The sequence below is a fragment of the Epinephelus fuscoguttatus genome, linkage group LG8 (assembly GCF_011397635.1).
Source record: "Epinephelus fuscoguttatus linkage group LG8, E.fuscoguttatus.final_Chr_v1".
NCBI classification, from domain to species: Eukaryota; Metazoa; Chordata; class Actinopteri; order Perciformes; family Serranidae; genus Epinephelus; species Epinephelus fuscoguttatus.
The window spans coordinates 392,135-413,837 of NC_064759.1; the positions used below are offsets into that span (position 1 = coordinate 392,135).

Here is a 21,703-nt window from a genome sequence, read left to right on the forward strand (position 1 = left end):
GGTCTCTGTCCTGCTGCAGCCGGCGGCTCTCTGTACGAACACATGATGCAGCTTCAGTTTCGTATTGCAGCAGTAATCAGTGCGGCAGCACGACAGTGTTTGACTTTAAAGAAGAGCAAACAGCGAGCGTCTCCGGTGAAGACGTAGGTTGTCTCTCTTACATAATAATCCAAAAAGCAGAGACTGCACATTTCTCCTTTCTGGGATCAGCTCGCATTTAAAATTCTGATCCGCCTCAGCTCCGCGGCCCTGCAGAAAAAAACCCAAATAAAAACCTGTGGATGTGAGATATCAGCACGACGGTTAAATAACACATGAATTTATTCTCACACACACACGTGTTGCTTCAATGTGACACATGATGCAGGGTTTCAGGCGTCGCTCGCACACAGAAGGTTGTTGTTATTCTGCATGGCGGTGTGGAGGGTCTCGGCTCAAAGAGCAGCCCGAGCCTGGAGACTAATGTGTGTGTGTGTGTGCGTGTGTGTGTGTGTGTGTGTGTGTGTGTGTGTATCGGCTGCCAGTCGCTGATAAAATGAGGGAAAGAACGTGCCGGCCTCAGGGCGCAGATGGCCGCCTCAGAAAGGGCAGTCGGTCTGGATGAATGCTTTCGTCCATTTCTCTGTTTGTCTTTAACACTGAATGAACCTGATGAAATAAAGACGTGAACAGGAAGCTGTGCTCTGGATCATTTTTAATAGAAAAAGAAGGGCAGAAACAGGTTGAAAGAAAAGGCTCCGTACAGACAGGAAACAGCTGCTCGAGCAGCCGAGCGACGGCTAACACATGAGGATTAAAGCACTTCACCATTGATCATGCAGAGAGGACACATGCAGGAGGAAACACATCACCTCAGCACAACGTCTGCGATAGGAAGGAAAAGGCCACGGCAGATCACAACAACATCACACGCCGCCCAAAGAGCTCACTTCCTGTCCTGGCAGGAACAAGAGCAGGAAACATTTTTCTCTTTCTTCTTCTTTAAATCGGTTGTTTGACATCTCCGTGAAGTGCAAAGACACAGTCGCATCAGTGAGCGGCTGATTCCAGCGTCTCCGCTACCTACGATACTGTAAACAATCTACACGATAAGGCGCACAGTTGAAAATTTGCCCAACAAAGAGCCACCACATCAGTTTGTAAAGGGTCTGATGATGAAGATGCATCATCATCATCATCATCATCATCCTCATCATCACCTCTCTGCAGGTCTGGCATACCAACTGTCAATACGCCGACTGCAGGCAGTAAAATGCTGTTTAGGTTCCTTTAAACGGGCACGACACAAAAAAACACATTAAAGACAAAATCTGAAATCAGGTCATCGTCATCTGTTCTAAAACACATCTGTTAGTTTGAAATGAGGCACACGGTACAGCACAGTAAACGCTTGGTTCTTCTACACCTCTTTTGGTTGTTGACATCTAAAAGACGGGGACACTGATGGCCCGTCCAACACTGAAAGGACACAGTTTTTTATCGCACACACAGAACAGTTGGAGTTCCTGGCTGCTGGCAGCTTCCTGTCCCAACCTTTCATTAAAGGGAAAACTCTTCCTCCGTCTCTCCGATTGTTTCTCTCAAAGACATAAGGCATCAAATCCCTCAGTCCCACAAACTCTCTGCTGTCTGTCCACAAAGAAAACCTATAGACCTCAACAACACTGATTGTCTACATCATCAATAAAAAGCTAGGACGTAAACATGAAAAGATGTAAACACTGTTAAAATCCGTAGAAAGAGACGGGACCCTGTGTGAGATGGAGGAGGCTCGAGGTAGTCCACCGGAGAACTGATGGAGGGGAGCGATGGATAATCTTCATGGCACAGTTCTGCTCGTCTTGTTCTGATTGAGAAGTTTCAGATTTGGCAGGGAGAAGCTGTTAACGATCATCTCGACGACCATCCGCCATCAAAATTCTTTCAGTCAAAGCTTCAGAGTTTTCCTGAAAGCTGATGTTTCCTGGTGAATCTGCAGTCATTTGTTTTTCCTGTTGGCTCCTCAGACGATGCGGTAATCAAATGTGTCCTTCTCGGTGTGGTCTGTCCAGTTGGACGACGGCATGCTGCGGTACGGGTCCAGCAGGATGCGGAAACAGCGCACGATGAGGAGGGCCAGGAAGATGAAGAGCAGCAGCACGAAGACAAAGGCGGCCTTCTGCTCCAGCGTCAGGTAGGAAGGCACATGATGGCCGCCGCCTGACGAGGACAGCGTGCTGCTGAAGAGGCCCTCGGCCATCCTGGGCACATCCATGCTTGATCGTCTCGGCTCCAGCTCTTTGACCGTTGCTTCAAGATTTTGGAGGTGAAGATGGACTCAGTGGACTTGAGACCTGCGAGAGAAGACAGACAGACAGACGGGTTAATATAGAGGGCATGTATGAAACACAACAACTTCATCATTCATCATGTCATCATAGACACAAACAGTCTCACATCTTTAATGAAACACGACTGACACAGAACACAGACGCTCTCAGCTGAGGATCAGTGTCTCTCTCTCTCACACACACACACACACACACACACACACACCACTCTGCTGCCATACATTTTCACTACAGCACTAAATGTCTATTAATCCACAGCTGGAAATAGTCCCAAACAAAAGCAGCAGTTCCTCCTGTTTGACCGACATCTGCTACAAACCACAGAGGAAACTTTGAAACTGTAACAGTGAGCTTCAAGACTGACGGCCACAGACCAGGTCAGGAGGTCACAAAGGTCATACGTCATACATATGTTGTATATCAATACGTCACTGCTTTTAGTTTTTAATAAGTTTTATTAAGAATCAGAAAGATCTAAGGAAACAGTCTGGCACAAACCCAGAGAGTGGGAGGTTATTTTTACCTGAGTGCTGCCTGGCAGGTTCATCAGGCCTGACTCAGAAAACCTTCCGCTTTAAACAGGGCTCAGTTCACAGCTGTGACACCTGTTACAATGAGTTTGGCTGAGGCACAGCTCTGCTCCAACCCTGCAACAGCTCAGGTTAGTTTGTTGGATCGTGGCCTTCAGGCTCCTGTTTTTCTCCTGAATGAGCTGAAACAGGAAGAAGAGCTTGCAGCTCTCTGTGTGGACGTTAAACATGGAGGAGACTTCTCTGTGCAGAGAGGTGGAGGGAAATTCATCCATCCAAAAACAGCCAGCAGGACTCCTCATCCTTCTCTTCTTCATCATTTCATGTCTCGACTCCTGCTCAGCTGACACTCAGAGCTACGGCTGCGGACCAGTTCATCTGTTTGTTCTTGAAAAGAAGCAGCACTGACACGCAGCAGTTTATAATGTATTTTTTAATCAGGAGGTGGAAACTGTGGGTGGTGAGATGTCTGCTGACTGCCAGGCAGAATATACCTGCAGAGAGCAGACAGTACAGCAGTTACAGTACAGAGGGTACAGTACAGCAGGTACAGTACAGCAGGTACAGTACAGCAGTTACAGTACAGAGGGTACAGTACAGCAGGTACAATACAGAGGGTACAGTACAGCAGGTACAGTACAGAGGGTACAGTACAGCAGGTACAGTACAGCAGGTACAGTACAGAGGGTACAGTACAGAGGGTACAGTACAGCAGGTACAGTACAGAGGGTACAGTACAGCAGGTACAATACAGAGGGTACAGTACAGAGGATACAGTGCAGCAGGTACAGTACAGCAGGTACAATACAGAGGGTACAGTACAGCAGGTACAATACAGAGGGTACAGTACAGCAGGTACAGTACAGCAGGTACAATACAGAGGGTACAGTACAGCAGTTACAGTACAGAGGGTACAGTACAGCAGGTACAATACAGAGGGTACAGTACAGCAGGTACAGTACAGCAGTTACAGTACAGAGGGTACAGTACAGCAGGTACAATACAGAGGGTACAGTACAGCAGGTACAGTACAGCAGTTACAGTACAGAGGGTACAGTACAGCAGGTACAATACAGAGGGTACAGTACAGAGGGTACAGTACAGAGGGTACAATACAGAGGGTACAGTACAGCAGGTACAGTACAGCAGGTACAATACAGAGGGTACAGTACAGCAGTTACAGTACAGAGGGTACAGTACAGCAGGTACAGTACAGAGGGTACAGTACAGAGGGTACAGTACAGCAGGTACAGTACAGAGGGTACAATACAGAGGGTACAGTACAGCAGGTACAGTACAGAGGGTACAGTACAGCAGGTACAGTACAGCAGGTACAATACAGAGGGTACAATACAGAGGGTACAGTACAGAGGATACAATACAGAGGGTACAATACAGAGGGTACAGTACAGAGGGTACAGTACAGCAGGTACAGTACAGCAGGTACAGTACAGAGGGTACAGTACAGAGGGTACAGTACAGCAGGTACAATACAGAGGGTACAATACAGAGGGTACAGTACAGAGGGTACAGTACAGCAGGTACAGTACAGCAGGTACAGTACAGAGGGTACAGTACAGAGGGTACAATACAGAGGGTACAGTACAGAGGGTACAATACAGAGGGTACAATACAGAGGGTACAGTACAGAGGGTACAGTACAGCAGGTACAGTACAGAGGGTACAGTACAGCAGGTACAGTACAGCAGGTACAGTACAGAGGGTACAGTACAGCAGGTACAATACAGAGGGTACAATACAGAGGGTACAGTACAGAGGGTACAGTACAGTACAGCAGGTACAGTACAGAGGGTACAGTACAGAGGGTACAGTACAGCAGGTACAGTACAGAGGGTACAGTACAGAGGGTACAGTACAGAGGGTACAGTACAGAGGGTACAGTACAGCAGGTACAGTACAGAGGGTACAGTACAGAGGGTACAGTACAGAGGGTACAGTACAGAGGGTACAGTACAGCAGGTACAATACAGAGGGTACAGTACAGAGGGTACAGTACAGAGGGTACAATACAGAGGGTACAGTACAGCAGGTACAGTACAGCAGGTACAATACAGAGGGTACAGTACAGAGGGTACAGTACAGAGGGTACAATACAGAGGGTACAGTACAGAGGGTACAGTACAGCAGGTACAGTACAGCAGGTACAATACAGCAGGTACAGTACAGAGGGTACAATACAGAGGGTACAGTACAGAGGGTACAGTACAGCAGGTACAGTACAGAGGGTACAGTACAGCAGGTACAGTACAGCAGGTACAATACAGAGGGTACAATACAGAGGGTACAGTACAGAGGGTACAGTACAGCAGGTACAGTACAGCAGGTACAGTACAGAGGGTACAGTACAGAGGGTACAGTACAGCAGGTACAATACAGAGGGTACAATACAGAGGGTACAGTACAGAGGGTACAGTACAGCAGGTACAGTACAGCAGGTACAGTACAGAGGGTACAATACAGAGGGTACAGTACAGAGGGTACAATACAGAGGGTACAATACAGAGGGTACAGTACAGAGGGTACAGTACAGAGGGTACAGTACAGCAGGTACAGTACAGAGGGTACAGTACAGAGGGTACAGTACAGAGGGTACAGTACAGCAGGTACAATACAGAGGGTACAATACAGAGGGTACAGTACAGAGGGTACAGTACAGCAGGTACAGTACAGCAGGTACAGTACAGAGGGTACAGTACAGAGGGTACAGTACAGAGGGTACAGTACAGAGGGTACAGTACAGAGGGTACAGTACAGAGGGTACAGTACAGCAGGTACAGTACAGAGGGTACAGTACAGAGGGTACAGTACAGCAGGTACAGTACAGAGGGTACAGTACAGCAGGTACAGTACAGCAGGTACAGTACAGAGGGTACAGTACAGAGGATACAGTACAGCAGGTACAGTACAGCAGGTACAGTACAGAGGGTACAGTACAGCAGGTACAGTACAGCAGGTACAGTACAGAGGGTACAGTACAGCAGGTACAATACAGAGGGTACAATACAGAGGGTACAGTACAGAGGGTACAGTACAGCAGGTACAGTACAGCAGGTACAGTACAGAGGGTACAGTACAGAGGGTACAGTACAGCAGGTACAGTACAGAGGGTACAGTACAGAGGGTACAGTACAGCAGGTACAGTACAGAGGGTACAATACAGAGGGTACAGTACAGAGGGTACAGTACAGAGGGTACAGTACAGCAGGTACAGTACAGCAGGTACAGTACAGAGGGTACAGTACAGAGGGTACAGTACAGCAGGAACAGTACAGAGGGTACAGTACAGCAGGTACAGTACAGAGGGTACAGTACAGAGGGTACAGTACAGAGGGTACAATACAGAGGGTACAGTACAGAGGGTACAGTACAGCAGGTACAGTACAGCAGGTACAATACAGAGGGTACAGTACAGAGGGTACAGTACAGAGGGTACAATACAGAGGGTACAGTACAGAGGGTACAGTACAGCAGGTACAGTACAGCAGGTACAGTACAGCAGGTACAGTACAGAGGGTACAATACAGAGGGTACAGTACAGAGGGTACAGTACAGCAGGTACAGTACAGAGGGTACAGTACAGCAGGTACAGTACAGAGGGTACAGTACAGAGGATACAGTGCAGCAGGTACAGTACAGAGGGTACAGTACAGAGGATACAGTGCAGCAGGTACAGTACAGAGGGTACAGTACAGCAGGTACAGTACAGCAGGTACAGTACAGAGGGTACAGTACAGCAGGTACAGTACAGCAGGTACAGTACAGAGGATACAGTACAGCAGGTACAGTACAGAGGATACAGTACAGCAGGTACAGTACAGAGGGTACAGTACAGCAGGTACAGTACAGCAGGTACAGTACAGAGGGTACAGTACAGCAGGTACAGTACAGAGGATACAGTACAGCAGGTACAGTACAGAGGGTACAGTACAGAGGATACAGTACAGCAGGTACAGTACAGAGGGTACAGTACAGAGGATACAGTACAGCAGGTACAGTACAGCAGGTACAGTACAGAGGGTACAGTACAGCAGGTACAGTACAGAGGGTACAGTACAGCAGGTACAGTACAGAGGATACAGTACAGCAGGTACAGTACAGAGGGTACAGTACAGCAGGTACAGTACAGCAGGTACAGTACAGAGGATACAGTACAGCAGGTACAGTACAGAGGATACAGTACAGCAAGTACAGTACAGAGGGTACAGTACAGAGGGTACAGTACAGCAAGTACAGTACAGAGGGTACAGTACAGAGGGTACAGTACAGAGGGTACAGTACAGCAAGTACAGTACAGCAGGTACAGTACAGAGGGTACAGTACAGAGGGTACAGTACAGAGGGTACACTACAGCAGGTACAGTACAGAGGGTACAGTACAGAGGGTACAGTACAGCAGGTACAGTACAGAGGGTACAGTACAGAGGGTACAGTACAGCAGGTACAGTACAGCAGGTACAGTACAGAGGATACAGTGCAGAGGGTACAGTACAGCAGGTACAGTACAGAGGGTACAGAACAGAGGGTACAGTGCAGCAGGTACAGTACAGCAGGTACAGTACAGAGGGTACAGTACAGCAGGTACAGTACAGAGGGTACAGTACAGCAGGTACAGTACAGCAGGTACAGTACAGAGGGTACAGTACAGAGGGTACAGTACAGAGGGTACAGTACAGAGGGTACACTACAGCAGGTACAGTACAGAGGGTACAGTACAGCAGGTACAGTACAGCAGGTACAGTACAGAGGGTACAGTACAGCAGGTACAGTACAGAGGGTACAGAACAGAGGGTACAGTACAGAGGGTACAGTACAGAGGGTACACTACAGCAGGTACAGTACAGAGGGTACAGTACACAGGGTACAGTACAGTAGGTACAGTACAGAGGGTACAGTACAGAGGGTACAGTACAGCAGGTACAGTACAGAGGATACAGTGCAGCAGGTACAGTACAGAGGGTACAGTACAGCAGGTACAGTACAGCAGGTACAGTACAGAGGATACAGTGCAGAGGGTACAGTACAGAGGGTACAATACAGAGGGTACAGTGCAGCAGGTACAGTACAGCAGGTACAGTACAGCAGGTACAGTACAGAGGGTACAGTACAGCAGGTACAGTACAGCAGGTACAGTACAGAGGGTACAGTACAGAGGGTACAGTACAGCAGGTACAGTACAGAGGGTACAGAACAGAGGGTACAGTACAGAGAGTACAGAACAGCAGTTACAGTACAGAGGGTACAGTACAGCAGGTACAGTACAGAGGGTACAGTGCAGAGGGTACAGTACAGAGGGTACAGTACAGCAGGTACAGTACAGAGGGTACAGAACAGAGGGTACAGTACAGAGGGTACAGAACAGCAGTTACAGTACAGAGGGTACAGTACAGAGGGTACAGTACAGCAGGTACAGTACAGAGGGTACAGTACACAGGGTACAGTACAGAGGGTACAGTACAGAGGGTACAGAACAGCAGTTACAGTACAGAGGGTACAGTACAGAGGGTACAGTACAGCAGGTACAGTACAGAGGGTACAGTACACAGGGTACAGTACAGAGGGTACAGTACAGCAGGTACAGTACAGAGGGTACAGTACAGAGGGTACAGTACAGTAGGTACACTACAGCAGGTACAGTACAGAGGGTACAGTACAGAGGGTACAGTACAGAGGGTACAGTACAGCAGGTACAGTACAGAGGGTACAGTACAGAGGGTACAGTACAGAGGGTACAGTACAGCAGGTACAGTACAGAGGGTACAGTACAGAGGGTACAGTACAGCAGGTACAGTACAGAGGGTACAGTACAGCAGGTACAGTACAGAGGGTACAGTACAGAGGGTACAGTACAACAGGTACAGTACAGCAGGTACAGTACAGCAGGTACAGTACAGCAGGTACAGTACAGAGGGTACAGTACAGAGGGTACAGTACAGCAGGTACAGTGCAGAGGGTACAGTACAGCAGGTACAGTACAGCAGGTACAGTACAGCAGGTACAGTACAGACGGTACAGAACAGCAGGTACAATACAGAGGATACAGTACAGAGGGTACAGTACAGCAGGTACAGTACAGCAGGTACAGTACAGAGGGTACAGTACAGCAGGTACAGTACAGACGGTACAGTACAGAGGGTACAGTACAGCAGGTACAGTACAGAGGGTACAGTACAACAGGTACAGTGCAGAGGGTACAGTACAGCAGGTACAGTACAGCAGGTACAGTACAGAGGGTACAGTACAGAGGGTACAGTACAGCAGGTACAGTACAGCAGGTACAGTACAGAGGGTACAGTACAGCAGGTACAGTACAGAGGGTACAGTGCAGAGGGTACAGTACAGCAGGTACAGTACAGAGGATACAGTACAGAGGGTACAGTACAGCAGGTACAGTACAGCAGGTACAGTACAGAGGGTACAGTACAACAGGTACAGTACAGCAGGTACAGTACAGCAGGTACAGTACAGAGGGTACAGTACAGCAGGTACAGTACAGCAGGTACAGTACAGAGGGTACAGTACAGCAGGTACAGTACAGAGGGTACAGTACAGAGGGTACAGTGCAGAGGGTACAGTACAGAGGGTACAGTACAGCAGGTACAGTACAGCAGGTACAGTACAGAGGGTACAGTGCAGAGGGTACAGTACAGAGGGTACAGTACAGCAGGTACAGTACAGAGGGTACAGTACAGCAGGTACAGTACAGCAGGTACAGTACAGCAGGTACAGTACAGAGGGTACAGTACAGCAGGTACAGTACAGCAGGTACAGTACAGAGGGTACAGTACAGAGGGTACAGTACAGCAGGTACAGTACAGCAGGTACAGTACAGAGGGTACAGTACAGAGGGTACAGTACAGCAGGTACAGTACAGCAGGTACAGTACAGAGGGTACAGTGCAGAGGGTACAGTACAGAGGGTACAGTACAGCAGGTACAGTACAGCAGGTACAGTACAGCAGGTACAGTACAGAGGGTACAGTGCAGAGGGTACAGTACAGCAGGTACAGTACAGAGGGTACAGTACAGAGGGTACAGTACAGCAGGTACAGTACAGAGGGTACAGTACAGAGGGTACAGTACAGCAGGTACAGTACAGAGGGTACAGTACAGCAGGTACAGTACAGCAGGTACAGTACAGAGGGTACAGTACAGCAGGTACAGTACAGAGGGTACAGTACAGAGGGTACAGTACAGCAGGTACAGTACAGAGGGTACAGTGCAGAGGGTACAGTACAGCAGGTACAGTACAGAGGGTACAGTACAGAGGTACAATACAGAGGGTACAGTGCAGAGGGTACAGTACAGAGGGTACAGTACAGAGGGTACAGTACAGCAGGTACAGTACAGCAGGTACAGTACAGAGGGTACAGTACAGCAGGTACAGTACAGAGGGTACAGTGCAGCGGGTACAGTACAGAGGGTACAGTACAGAGGGTACAGTACAGAGGGTACAGTACAGCAGGTACAGTACAGCAGGTACAGTACAGAGGGTACAGTACAGAGGGTACAGTACAGCAGGTACAGTACAGAGGGTACAGTACAGCAGGTACAGTACAGCAGGTACAGTACAGAGGGTACAGTACAGCAGGTACAGTACAGAGGGTACAGTGCAGCGGGTACAGTACAGCAGGTACAGTACAGAGGGTACAGTACAGAGAATACAGTACAGAGGGTACAGTACAGAGGGTACAGTACAGCAGGTACAGTACAGAGGGTACAGTACAGAGGGTACAGTACAGAGGGTACAGTACAGAGGGTACAGTACAGCAAGTACAGTACAGAGGGTACAGTACAGAGGGTACAGTACAGAGGGTACAGTACAGCAAGTACAGTACAGAGGGTACAGTACAGAGGGTACAGTACAGAGGGTACAGTACAACAGGTACAGTACAGCAGGCATCGTGGTAACTGACTAACTAGCATCAAGACGCTCTTCCTGTTTCCCTTTTTGAATGATGAATACAGAGGACGCCACCTGCTGGTCTAGAGAATTATTTACTCTCAACAGGAGCAGAACATACATTCTGATTCGCTGTCGGCTGTTGTTTGCAGTGTGTTCAGGCGAAACTTTTTGGCTGAGACACAGAGACATGAGATGACCCTGCAGTTGCCTTTGGCTGCCACTAGGTATTTGATGTCGATTTGGCGTGATTATAAATTCAGCCACAGTGAAGAGAGTTAAGCTCAGGTCGTGTAACGCAGCCTCTGCATCACTTAGACACTGAAAGTTGTTGCTGAATTGTCTCCACTGCTCATTCTCTTAGATCAGTCAGATCAAGACCAGATCCTGAACAGCCTCTGAGAAATCTTTGCATAGGCCAGACTCCAGTGTTTTTGGGGTCATGTCCTTCGGTCACGCTCCTGTAAGCGTGACGAGCTGTCACAGAGATGGACAATCACTGGGGAGGGTGGTGGGTGTTGTGAAGTGACAGGATGGACAGCAGAGCTGTCTCCGCCCGCCTCAGGAGAGAGATGGAGAGCAGCCATCAGCCCCGCCTGGCTGATCAGCAGCCTGTAATCCATCACACTTAAAACTCAGAAATGATGTTTCACAGCGCTGATTTATTGGCCTGGCTGTGAGGAACGATAAGGAACGCGCCTGTTTTTCTTTGTCTGCCGTGGCGTTTACTGTCAAATCATCATCTGGGTCCATCGTCCTCCACAGATGGCGGGAGGTTACTGAGGATTAGCTCTTTGGGCCACAGAGCTCTCTGCTGTTTGTTAGCAGCTTATGTAACGACTTCAAAGACTCCAACATTTACATCATCAGCAGCTCTGTGACTAACAGTTTACAGCTCCTCACACCACACACATACACACACACACACAAACACTGACACCACATGTCTAAGCTTCAAGACAACTTTACTAACACACGCTCCCTCACCATGATCCGTCTCTTTGCACGTCGTGGTCATCAGCAGCTGTGTCTCAGGAATAATAACCACTCCTTCAGATAAGAGAAATACTGACGTCTAATTTTACAAAGTGACCAGCATTATGTAAGAGCAGAGTTATTTTAGAGCCACGGTGGTGTTGCCGTGGTGAGGAGACGAAACCTGACAGGAAGTGACACGGACACATGGAGCCAAATTTAGACATGAAGCAGATCATGATGAGGAGCTGATCGCAGGCCTCTGTGTGTGTGAGATGACCAGTGGAGGTGAAATGAGATGGATAATTACTGGACTTTATTTCCAGCATTTATTCATTTTATTCATTAATTTTCCATAACCAAACCCATGCTGACACGGGGAGAACATGTCAGAGCACCTGGAGGAAACCCACACTGACACAGGGAGAACATGTCAGAGCACCTGGAGGAAACCCACACTGACACAGGGAGAACATATCGGAGCACCTGGAGGAAACCCACGCTGACACAGTGAGAACATGTCAGAGCACCTGGAGGAAACCCACGCTGACACAGGGAGAACATGTCAGAGCACCTGGAGGAAACCCACGCTGACACAGGGAGAACATGTCAGAGCACCTGGAGGAAACCCACACTGACACAGGGAGAACATGTCAGAGCACCTGGAGGAAACCCACACTGACACAGGGAGAACATATCGGAGCACCTGGAGGAAACCCACGCTGACACAGGGAGAACATGTCAGAGCACCTGGAGGAAACCCACGCTGACACAGGGAGAACATGTCAGAGCACCTGGAGGAAACCCACACTGACACGGGAAGAACATGTCAGAGCACCTGGAGGAAACCCACGCTGACACAGGGAGAACACGTCAGAGCACCTGGAAGAAACCCACGCTGACACAGGGAGAACACGTCAGAACACCTGGAGGAAACCCACGCTGACACAGGGAGAACATGTCAGAGCACCTGGAGGAAACCCATGCTGACACAGGGAGAACATGTGGGAGCACCTGGAGGAAACCCACGCTGACACAGGGAGAACACGTCAGAACACCTGGAGGAAACCCACGCTGACACAGGGAGAACATGTCAGAGCACCTGCAGGAAACCCACGCTGACACGGGGAGAACATGTCAGAGCACCTGGAGGAAACCCACGCTGACACGGGGAGAACATGTCAGAGCACCTGGAGGAAACCCACGCTGACACAGGGAGAACATGTCAGAGCACCTGGCGGAAACCCACGCTGACACAGGGAGAACATGTCAGAGCACCTGTAGGAAACCCACACTGACACGGGTAGAACATTCAGAGCACCTGGAGGAAACCTAAGATGACAACGTGAGAACATGTCAGAGCACCTGGAGGAAACCCACACTGACACAGGGAGAACATGTCAGAGCACCTGGAGGAAACCCACACTGACACAGGGAGAACATGTCAGAGCACCTGGAGGAAACCCACACTGACACAGGGAGAACATGTCAGAGCACCTGGAGGAAACCCACACTGACACGGGGAGAACATGTCAGAGCACCTGGAGGAAACCCACGCTGACACGGGGAGAACATGTCAGAGCACCTGGAGGAAACCCACGCTGACACAGGGAGAACATGTGGGAGCACCTGGAGGAAACCCACGCTGACACGGGGAGAACATGTCAGAGCACCTGGAGGAAACCCACGCTGACACGGGGAGAACATGTCAGAGCACCTGGAGGAAACCCACACTGACATGGGGAGAACATGTAAACTCCACACAGAAGAGCTCCCTCACCCCGGGGTTCGAACCAGGAACCCTCTTGTTGTGAGGTGACAGTGCGAACCACTGCTCCACCGCGCCACCATTTTCCAGCATGTTGTTGATGATATCATGATGACATTTATTTTTTATGTGTTACTAAATGTAGATAAATGTGTTGAGCGGCTCCTGGATGTCCACAGTCTGATAACACAGTGTAACACACAGAGCATATATCATGTGTAAACTGTCGTCCATCAGGACCAAAACGTCACATTGAGAACACACTTTGTTCCTGACTGCAGTGAACTCATCACCAAGGTCGGGGACTCCCCCGACATGGACTCTGTCTGTATGCAACACATTAACATCTTGGACCATTATCTCTGCACATATTTGCACCACTGTGAACTTTTGCACATGACTTGCTTCATGTTTTTGCACCTCCTGCACCTCCTGTACAGAACCACACAGCTTCTCCTGAAACAATAAAAATATTCTCCATGTTTATTTAAAGGGGAGATCGTTGAGACGCAGCATCTCATTTTCAGAGGGCTTCCTCCAGACACAGAATAAAACCACACAGACAGACAGACGTTACGTAACAAACACACAGATACAGAACTCTCCTTCACCACCTCCTGCCCACGCTCCGCCCTCAGCTGGTGGTTGTAATGTGACCTCCAAAAGCATCTTTGGATATTTATTTTTATTTTTCTATTTTACATGTAAGTTCTCCAGAGATGTAGAACTCTGGAACCTTATTTTCATTTTTTTATTCCTCTGAATGTGTTTACTGAATGTTCAATGTGTGCACCAAGAAAAATAGAAGATTAATAAATAAATAGATAAATCCATGTGAGTGAAAACCTCCCTGACAATAGATCCTTCTCTGATTCTGATTCTGATTCTAATACAACACAATAATTATTAAATCTGTGTAGAAAATAACATTTGACTATCATCTTTAAATCTTTATTATTTTACTATCTAATTCTTATTCTCCACAAACCTTTCAGATTCTTCAGAGAACGTCATGTTTCACCACACACTCACTGGCCCCTTTCACACTGCCAGATTTTCGGCGAATGTTGGGCCGTTTTGCCGCCAAGCTGCGAGCGTTTAGACACACAGAGCCGGATTGGCGAGTTGATCTGAAGTGCCCAATTTTCCGCCTCGTAGGGTAGACATATTGGTGGAACCCTTTTGGTTTAAAAAGACCGAGGCGGCCTTCTGCAACTGAGCTGTTGATGACTTGTGGGAGGAGCTGTTGACGACGCCACACGCGCGACCCACTGGCGGTGGATAAACAGGAAACAGCTGATAGCAGGAATTAGCGAGCAGCTAGTAGCAAGAGGGAAACACAAACCTGACAGACACTGTAAAGATGAGCAACTGGGGAGACAAGGAATTGTGCGCCCTCCTTGTCCTCGCAAACGAAGAGGCCATTAACCGTCAGATGACGGGGACGGTGAAGGACGGGCCGACTTATGAGAGAATCACCGAAGGACTGACCAGCCGCGGCTTCCCTCCCACGTCACTGTTTACGTCACACGCTGAGCTACACGCTTTGTTACTTGCTCACGCCCCCCATTGCCCCGAAAAAGGCACATTCTGTATAAACAAAAGTAGGTAGGCGGCATTTTGCTGCACTCCCCGATTTTGTTTTTATACTGCCAATGCTGAAAAAAGACTGATTGGGCTTTGCTGCAAATTTGCACAACTGACCCTTTGCTAAGCCCCGCCCCTTTGTGATGGTCCCACAAGCTGTCACAGTAAGCATGGCGCCCACACTGTTACTAACTGAAGAAATATTATCATATTTTTGGAAAAGTGAAGCAGTGATGTCAGAGAGCAGCAGACAGAGGGGTCTACAGTCTGTGTCTGAAGGATATATCCAGGATGTCAAACTGACTCAGCAGCAACAACAGGTTAAAAAGACAAAGACAGTTAGAAGCTAAAGCCAAACTATAGGCTACAGATCACAGTGTGAAAGTGAACCACATCACTGCTAAAGTGATTTTGATGAAATATCGTTATTTTAAGATCTGATTTGTTTTTTTTTTCTGACAGAAACATTCATCACACATGACGTGTCCAAAAACATCAGATGTTTCAGTGGTTTTTAAAGAAAACATATCTTTCAAACCCGCCTATATATTTTCTTTAAAATCATCAATTATTTTCATCAAATCATCATTTTTTTTTAAAGACAAACTGTCACACTTTACAGGTGCTGAACAGCAGAGGAGGAGAAATATCTTCAACATATATTCTTTTGGTCTTTAACAATCTGCAGTAAAATACTTAAAATAAACCATTTAAATCTGTAAGCCCCTCCACTCAGCCAAAATAAAAGTATAAGTCCCTCACCAGTAATTAGAATATCTGACATGCACCGACCCCTCCCCTCGCGAGTAATGAACAGTCCCTAAATATTTCAATGCTATTTTCCTATAATAAGCTGCGGATGTGAAGGAGGACGACACCGGGAGAAACACGACGCTGTTCTACATGAAGAAGAAAAATCCAGTGATAAATGAATGAATGAATGTATGCAGAGCTGATGAGAACATGAATCCTCACTGATCCATCCAAACAATCCGACAGTCGTCAAAGGTAGACACACCCGCAGCTCCAGCTCCAGCTCCACACCACCAGCCGCCATAACAATAAAACATCTTTATATTAACACATAAATACAGATACATGTGCACGTGATGAGCCGGACCGACACGTGGATGCATCAAACACAATGTTTTCTGCTCCTCTCACACCTTCACAAAGTCACACGGAGGACAGAGACTGAGGACAGAGACATGGAGGACAGAGACTGAAGACAGAGACATGGAGGACAGAGACTGAAGACAGAGACTGAGGACAGACAACGACAGAGGAGGAGACCGGGTCCGTCCACACTAACCTGTTGTTCCCGGGCAGCTCGGGGATCTCCGTCAGCGGCGGCGCTCCATCCCGGCGGATGCGTCGGTTCTGTTGTTGATGTCTTCGGACCGGATGAGACGGGTCGGTGACGGGTCTGTGCGGACCGCAGGACTCAGCCTGGTTGTGTGTGTGTGTGATCCGGGAACACCTCCGCCTCCGCTGCTCCGCTGCCTGCGCGTGTTTTTCTGCTCCTCTTGACGCGCCTCTTCTTCCCGCAGACACTCAGGAGGCAGGATGGAGAGCTACCCCGTCGCTACTGGCAACCTGTTGCCATAGCAATCCTCCAGGTGGAGAGAGGAGGGGAGAGGTGTCAGGTCTGTAGACGGAGGCAGAATCACATCTGTCGCACATCAGGAAACAGTTTCACACCCTAATGATCTGTCAGACATCAGTGGAGGTCAAAGGTCCCTTTCTCCTCATCACAGTCTTTACCTGTGTTATTAACGTGTGTTACTGTGATGATGATGATGATGATGATGATGATATAACACTGTCAGCATGTTGTTGTGTATCAGGTGAAGATCATGTTTCAGCTTTAAACACTGACACAGTGAACACCACCAGGTGATGGTGTCACTAACTGCTGGAAATGCAGTGATGTCTGGTTCAGAGACACGACATTCTGTTTCCACAATCACCGCTGGAAAAACCACAATACACCATTAAATACATCATTAAATACACCGGGTCTACAGAAGGCACAATCAATCACACATGATTAAAATAATGAACACGACTGCTGCTGGAAATGCAGTGAAGTCCAGAAATAAACAGCCAGTTCAAAATCATCACCGCTGGAGATCACTCTGAACACAGAGGTGTTCTGTGGAGATCTGCAGTTGGATACACCCTCACACCTACAGAGGGACATGGACGCAGACACAGAGGGACAGACATGTGGACACAGGGGGACATGGACGCAGACATGGGGACATGGACACAGATACAGAGGGACAGACATGTGGACACAGGGGGACATGGACGCAAACAGAGCGACAGACGTGGACACAGAGGGACATGGACGCAGACACACAGAGACAGACGTGCAGACACAAGGGGAAATGGATACAGACACACAGGGACAGACATGAGGACACAGGGGGACATGGACGCAGACATGGGAACAGACATGCGGACACAGGGGGACATGGATGAAGACACATGGGGACAGACATGAGGACACAGGGAGACAGACGTTGCTGCAGATGGACTGCTGGTTGCTCAGGCTGGAGGACAGTCGACAGTTTAGAGATGAAGCTGTGATGTGCATGTCAAACAGAGGACGCTGTCTCGTCCATGTTTGGAGGACAGATTCAGAGTCTTTGCTGTCTCTTCCTGACAGATCCACGTCCCCTCAGAGCTCAGGGAGGACGTGACGGTCCATCAAGAGGTCACACAGTGACTGTGCAGAGGAGTCCGGGGAGATCTCAGGTTACATAATGTCCTCTGTCAACTGTCAGTGTCCAGATATCCAAACACTGTGCAGTGTCTCCACCTGGTGGAGGACAGAGAGGACTGCAGCTGCTGAGACAGACAGAGGACGTGTCTCTGCTGTCACACAGGTCTGACAGTGACTGGAGTCTGAGTCTGTCCTCTTCATCTGGACGGATGCTTCTGTCCTGTCCCATCTGCAGGTGAATATGAGGACATGTCCACTGAGTTGGACACAAAGACAGAAACAAACTGAATCCTCTGATTTTAGACTTAAAGCTTTTTAAAACAGATGAAAGATCCAGGCCGGCTGCACCAACTGGTCTTAAGCCTGGTCTTAAGCTAAGTCGGTTGTAACTTGGCGTTCTAAGTCCGACCTAATAGTTAGCCGGTTGCACCAACAGGGCCTAAGCCTTCTTCTCACGAAGACCGGGCGTAAATCTTACACCTAGTCAAGAGCAGGTGTAAGGTCATTATCAAGTTGCGCTCATGCGCTCTAGAGCGCAGAGAGCGCAACTTTATTATGGCACGTCTCATCCACCGTCTGTATACAAGCGGGCATTTAGACAGGAGAGCGTAATTAGAGACAGAAGCAACTGGACATAGCCTATATAATAATGACGAGGAGCTGATTGAGACGTTTCAATTCGGTAGGAGAGATCTGTTTGAACTTATTGAAGAGCTGTCACCGGATTTACAGTTTGTGTTGGGCTGCAACGCAGCACTACCACCAGCCTTCCCACCAGGCAGGGGAATCCTCCCCAAATACGTCAACAATGATGTCACTGTAAATTGAGGTTTTCGGGGAGGACCCCCGCCAGTTGGATGATTTTTTTTGGAGATGTATGTTTTGCCTTGCTGAGAAGATCTTTCCACTTCTTCCTCATGTCAACCTCTGTATGAAGGCAGCCAGAGTGTGAACACGTATTGATGTGCCCCGTTATCTCTGCCCATACCGACTGTTTGTTCTTATTTGTGATACGTCTCTGTGCTGGCTGTGCAGCTTGATTAATTTTCTAATTTCAGTGTCGGTAAAGTTTTTCATTGATCCTTCATGTTTTCTTCAAATCTTAAACTGTAAATAAACTGTCAACACAGATGAGAGGGGCTGTCAACTGTCAATTGTCATCTGTCAAGCACATGGGGTGATTCAGCGGCGCGTCATTTAACGTCACCGCGCTCCTCTAGGCAGGCCGCGTGGGGCATTCCGGATGCGCACAGCTAAAACCAGCGTAGCTAAGACCAGGCATAAGCCCTGTTGGTGTAAGCCCTGTTGGTGTAAGCCCTGTTGGTGCAACCGGCGTAAGTCCACTCCTTAAGACTGGTCTTAACAAAGACCGTCTTAGGAGTTACGACCAGGCGTAGTAAAGACCAGTTGGTGCAACCGGCCCCAGAGGTGTTAGCCAACTATAGACCAATATCTAATCTTCCCTTTATGTCAAAGATCCTTGAGAAAGTAGTCGCAGACCAGCTGTGTGCTTTTCTCCATGATAATAATTTATTTGAGGAATTTCAGTCAGGATTGAGTGCATCATAGCACTGAGACAGCTCTAGTTAAAATTACAAATGACCTTCTGATTGCTTCAGACAAAGGACTCGTCTCTGTACTTGTTTTATTAGATCTTAGTGCGGCGTTTGACACTATTGACCATCAAATTCTACTGCAGAGACTGGATCACTTAATTGGCCTGAAAGGTTCTGCACTAAGCTGGTTTAAATCTTATTTATCTGATCGTTTTCAGTTTGTTCACGTTCATAATGAATCGTCCTTACGTACCAAAGTTTGTTTTGGAGTTCCGCAAGGTTCTGTGCTCGGACCAATCCTATTTACTCTATATATGCTTCCTTTAGGTAACATCATTAGAAATCACTCTATAAATTTCCATTGTTATGCGGATGATACTCAGTTGTATTTATCGATGAAGTCAGAAGAAACTAATCAATTAACTAAACTCCATAACTGCCTTAAAGACATAAAAACTTGGATGAGCACCAATTTCCTGATGTTAAATTCAGACAAAACTGAAGTTATTGTTCTTGGCCCCAAACAACTCAGAGACTCTTTATCTGATGACATAGTTTCTCTAGATGGCATTGCTCTGGCCTCTAGCACTACTGTAAGAAACCTCGGAGTAATATTTGATCAAGATTTGTCTTTTAATTCTCATTTAAAACAAACCTCACGGACTGCATTTTTTCATCTGCGTAATATTGTGAAAATTAGGCCTATCCTGACCCGAAAAGATGCAGAAAAATTGGTCCACGCTTTTGTTACCTCAAGGCTGGATTACTGTAACTCTCTATTATCAGGTAGCTCTAGTAAGTCCTTAAAACTCTCCAGCTAATTCAGAATGCAACAGCACGTGTACTAACAGGAACTAAGAAACTAGATCATATTTCTCCTGTTTTAGCTTCTCTGCACTGGCTCCATGTAAAATCCAGAATTGAATTTAAAATCCTACTGTTAACTTATAAAGCTCTAAATGGTCAAGCTCCATCATATCTTAGAGAGCTCATAGTGCCATATTATCCCACCAGAACACTGCGCTCTGAGAACGCAGGGTTACTCGTGGTCCCTAAAGTCTCCAAAAGTAGATCAGGAGCCAGAGCCTTCAGCTATCAGGCTCCTCTCCTGTGGAATCATCTTCCTGTTACGGTCCGGGAGGCAGACACCGTCTCCACATTTAAGACTAGACTTAAGACTTTCCTCTTTGATAAAGCTTATAGTTAGGGCTGGCTCAGGCTTGTCCTGTACCAGCCCCTAGTTAGGCTGACTTAGGCCTAGTCTGCCGGAGGACCCCCCTATAATACACCGGGCACCTTCTCTCCTTCTTCTTCTTCTCTCTCTCTCTCTCTCTCTCTCTCTCTCTCTCTCCCTCTCTCTCTCTCGTATTCTATTACTGCATGTCACTAACTCGGCCATTCTGGATGTCACTAACTCGGCTTCTTCTCCGGAGCCTTTGTGCTCCACTGTCTCTCAGATTAACTCATATCACAGCGGTGCCTGGACAGCGTGACGTGTGTGGTTGTGCTGCTGCCGTGGTCCTGCCAGATGCCTCCTGCTGCTGCTGCCATCATTAGTCATTAGTCATACTTCTACTGTTATTATACACATATGACTATTGTCACACATGTATACTGCCAGGTATTAATACATACTTTCAACATATTGTACCACAGTAGCCAGAACTATAACTATAATATTATTACTTTCATTAATGTTGTTGTAAGCTACTGTCATTACCTGCATCTCTCTCTCTCTCTCTCTCTCTCTCTCTCTGTCTCTCTCTCTCTGTCTCATTGTGTCATGTGGATTACTGTTAATTTATCATGTTGATCTGTTCTGTACGACATCTATTGCACGTCTGTCCGTCCTGGAAGAGGGATCCCTCCTCAGTTGCTCTTCCTGAGGTTTCTACTGTTTTTTCCCCGTTAAAGGGTTTTTGGGGAGTTTTTCCTGATCAGCTGTGAGGGTCATAAGGACAGAGGGATGTCGTATGCTGTAAAGCCCTGTGAGGCAAATTGTGATTTGTGATATTGGGCTTTATAAATAAAATTGATTGATTGATTGATTGATTGATTGATGAAACAGTCTGTGTCTGATCCTCAGTGGACTTCACTCAGCTGACTGGAGGAGCAGTCTTTAGGCTTTAGTGACATCTAGTGGTGAGGCTGCAGATTACAGACACATCCAGAGGCCTCCTGGTGACTTTAACGCATCAGTGTCTCTGGAGTCAGTGTTTGGTTTGTCCGTTCTGGGCTACTGTAGAAACATGGCGGTGCAACATAGTGATCTGTGTAGAATCTGTGTAGATTCACTATGAATCCAAC

General features: G+C 47.7%; 1 protein-coding gene across 1 annotated transcript; it reads right to left on the bottom strand.

The window, feature by feature from the left end:
• Positions 1 to 684: 684 nt before the first annotated feature.
• Positions 685 to 16,705, bottom strand: LOC125892621 (cortexin-3). Its single transcript, XM_049582659.1, has 2 exons — positions 16,422 to 16,705; positions 685 to 2,333 (listed from the first exon to the last, which is right to left on the bottom strand). Exon 2 carries the CDS (start codon positions 2,252 to 2,254, stop codon positions 2,003 to 2,005), a length of 252 nt encoding a protein of 83 aa, XP_049438616.1. The 5' UTR covers positions 2,255 to 2,333; positions 16,422 to 16,705; the 3' UTR covers positions 685 to 2,002.
• Between the last annotated feature and the right edge of the window lie 4,998 nt (positions 16,706 to 21,703).

What these genes read in the sequence shown, in the direction of transcription:
- LOC125892621 (XM_049582659.1), bottom strand. Translation starts at nt 2,254, where the DNA reads ATGGATGTGCCCAGGATGGCCGAGGGCCTCTTCAGCAGCACGCTGTCC.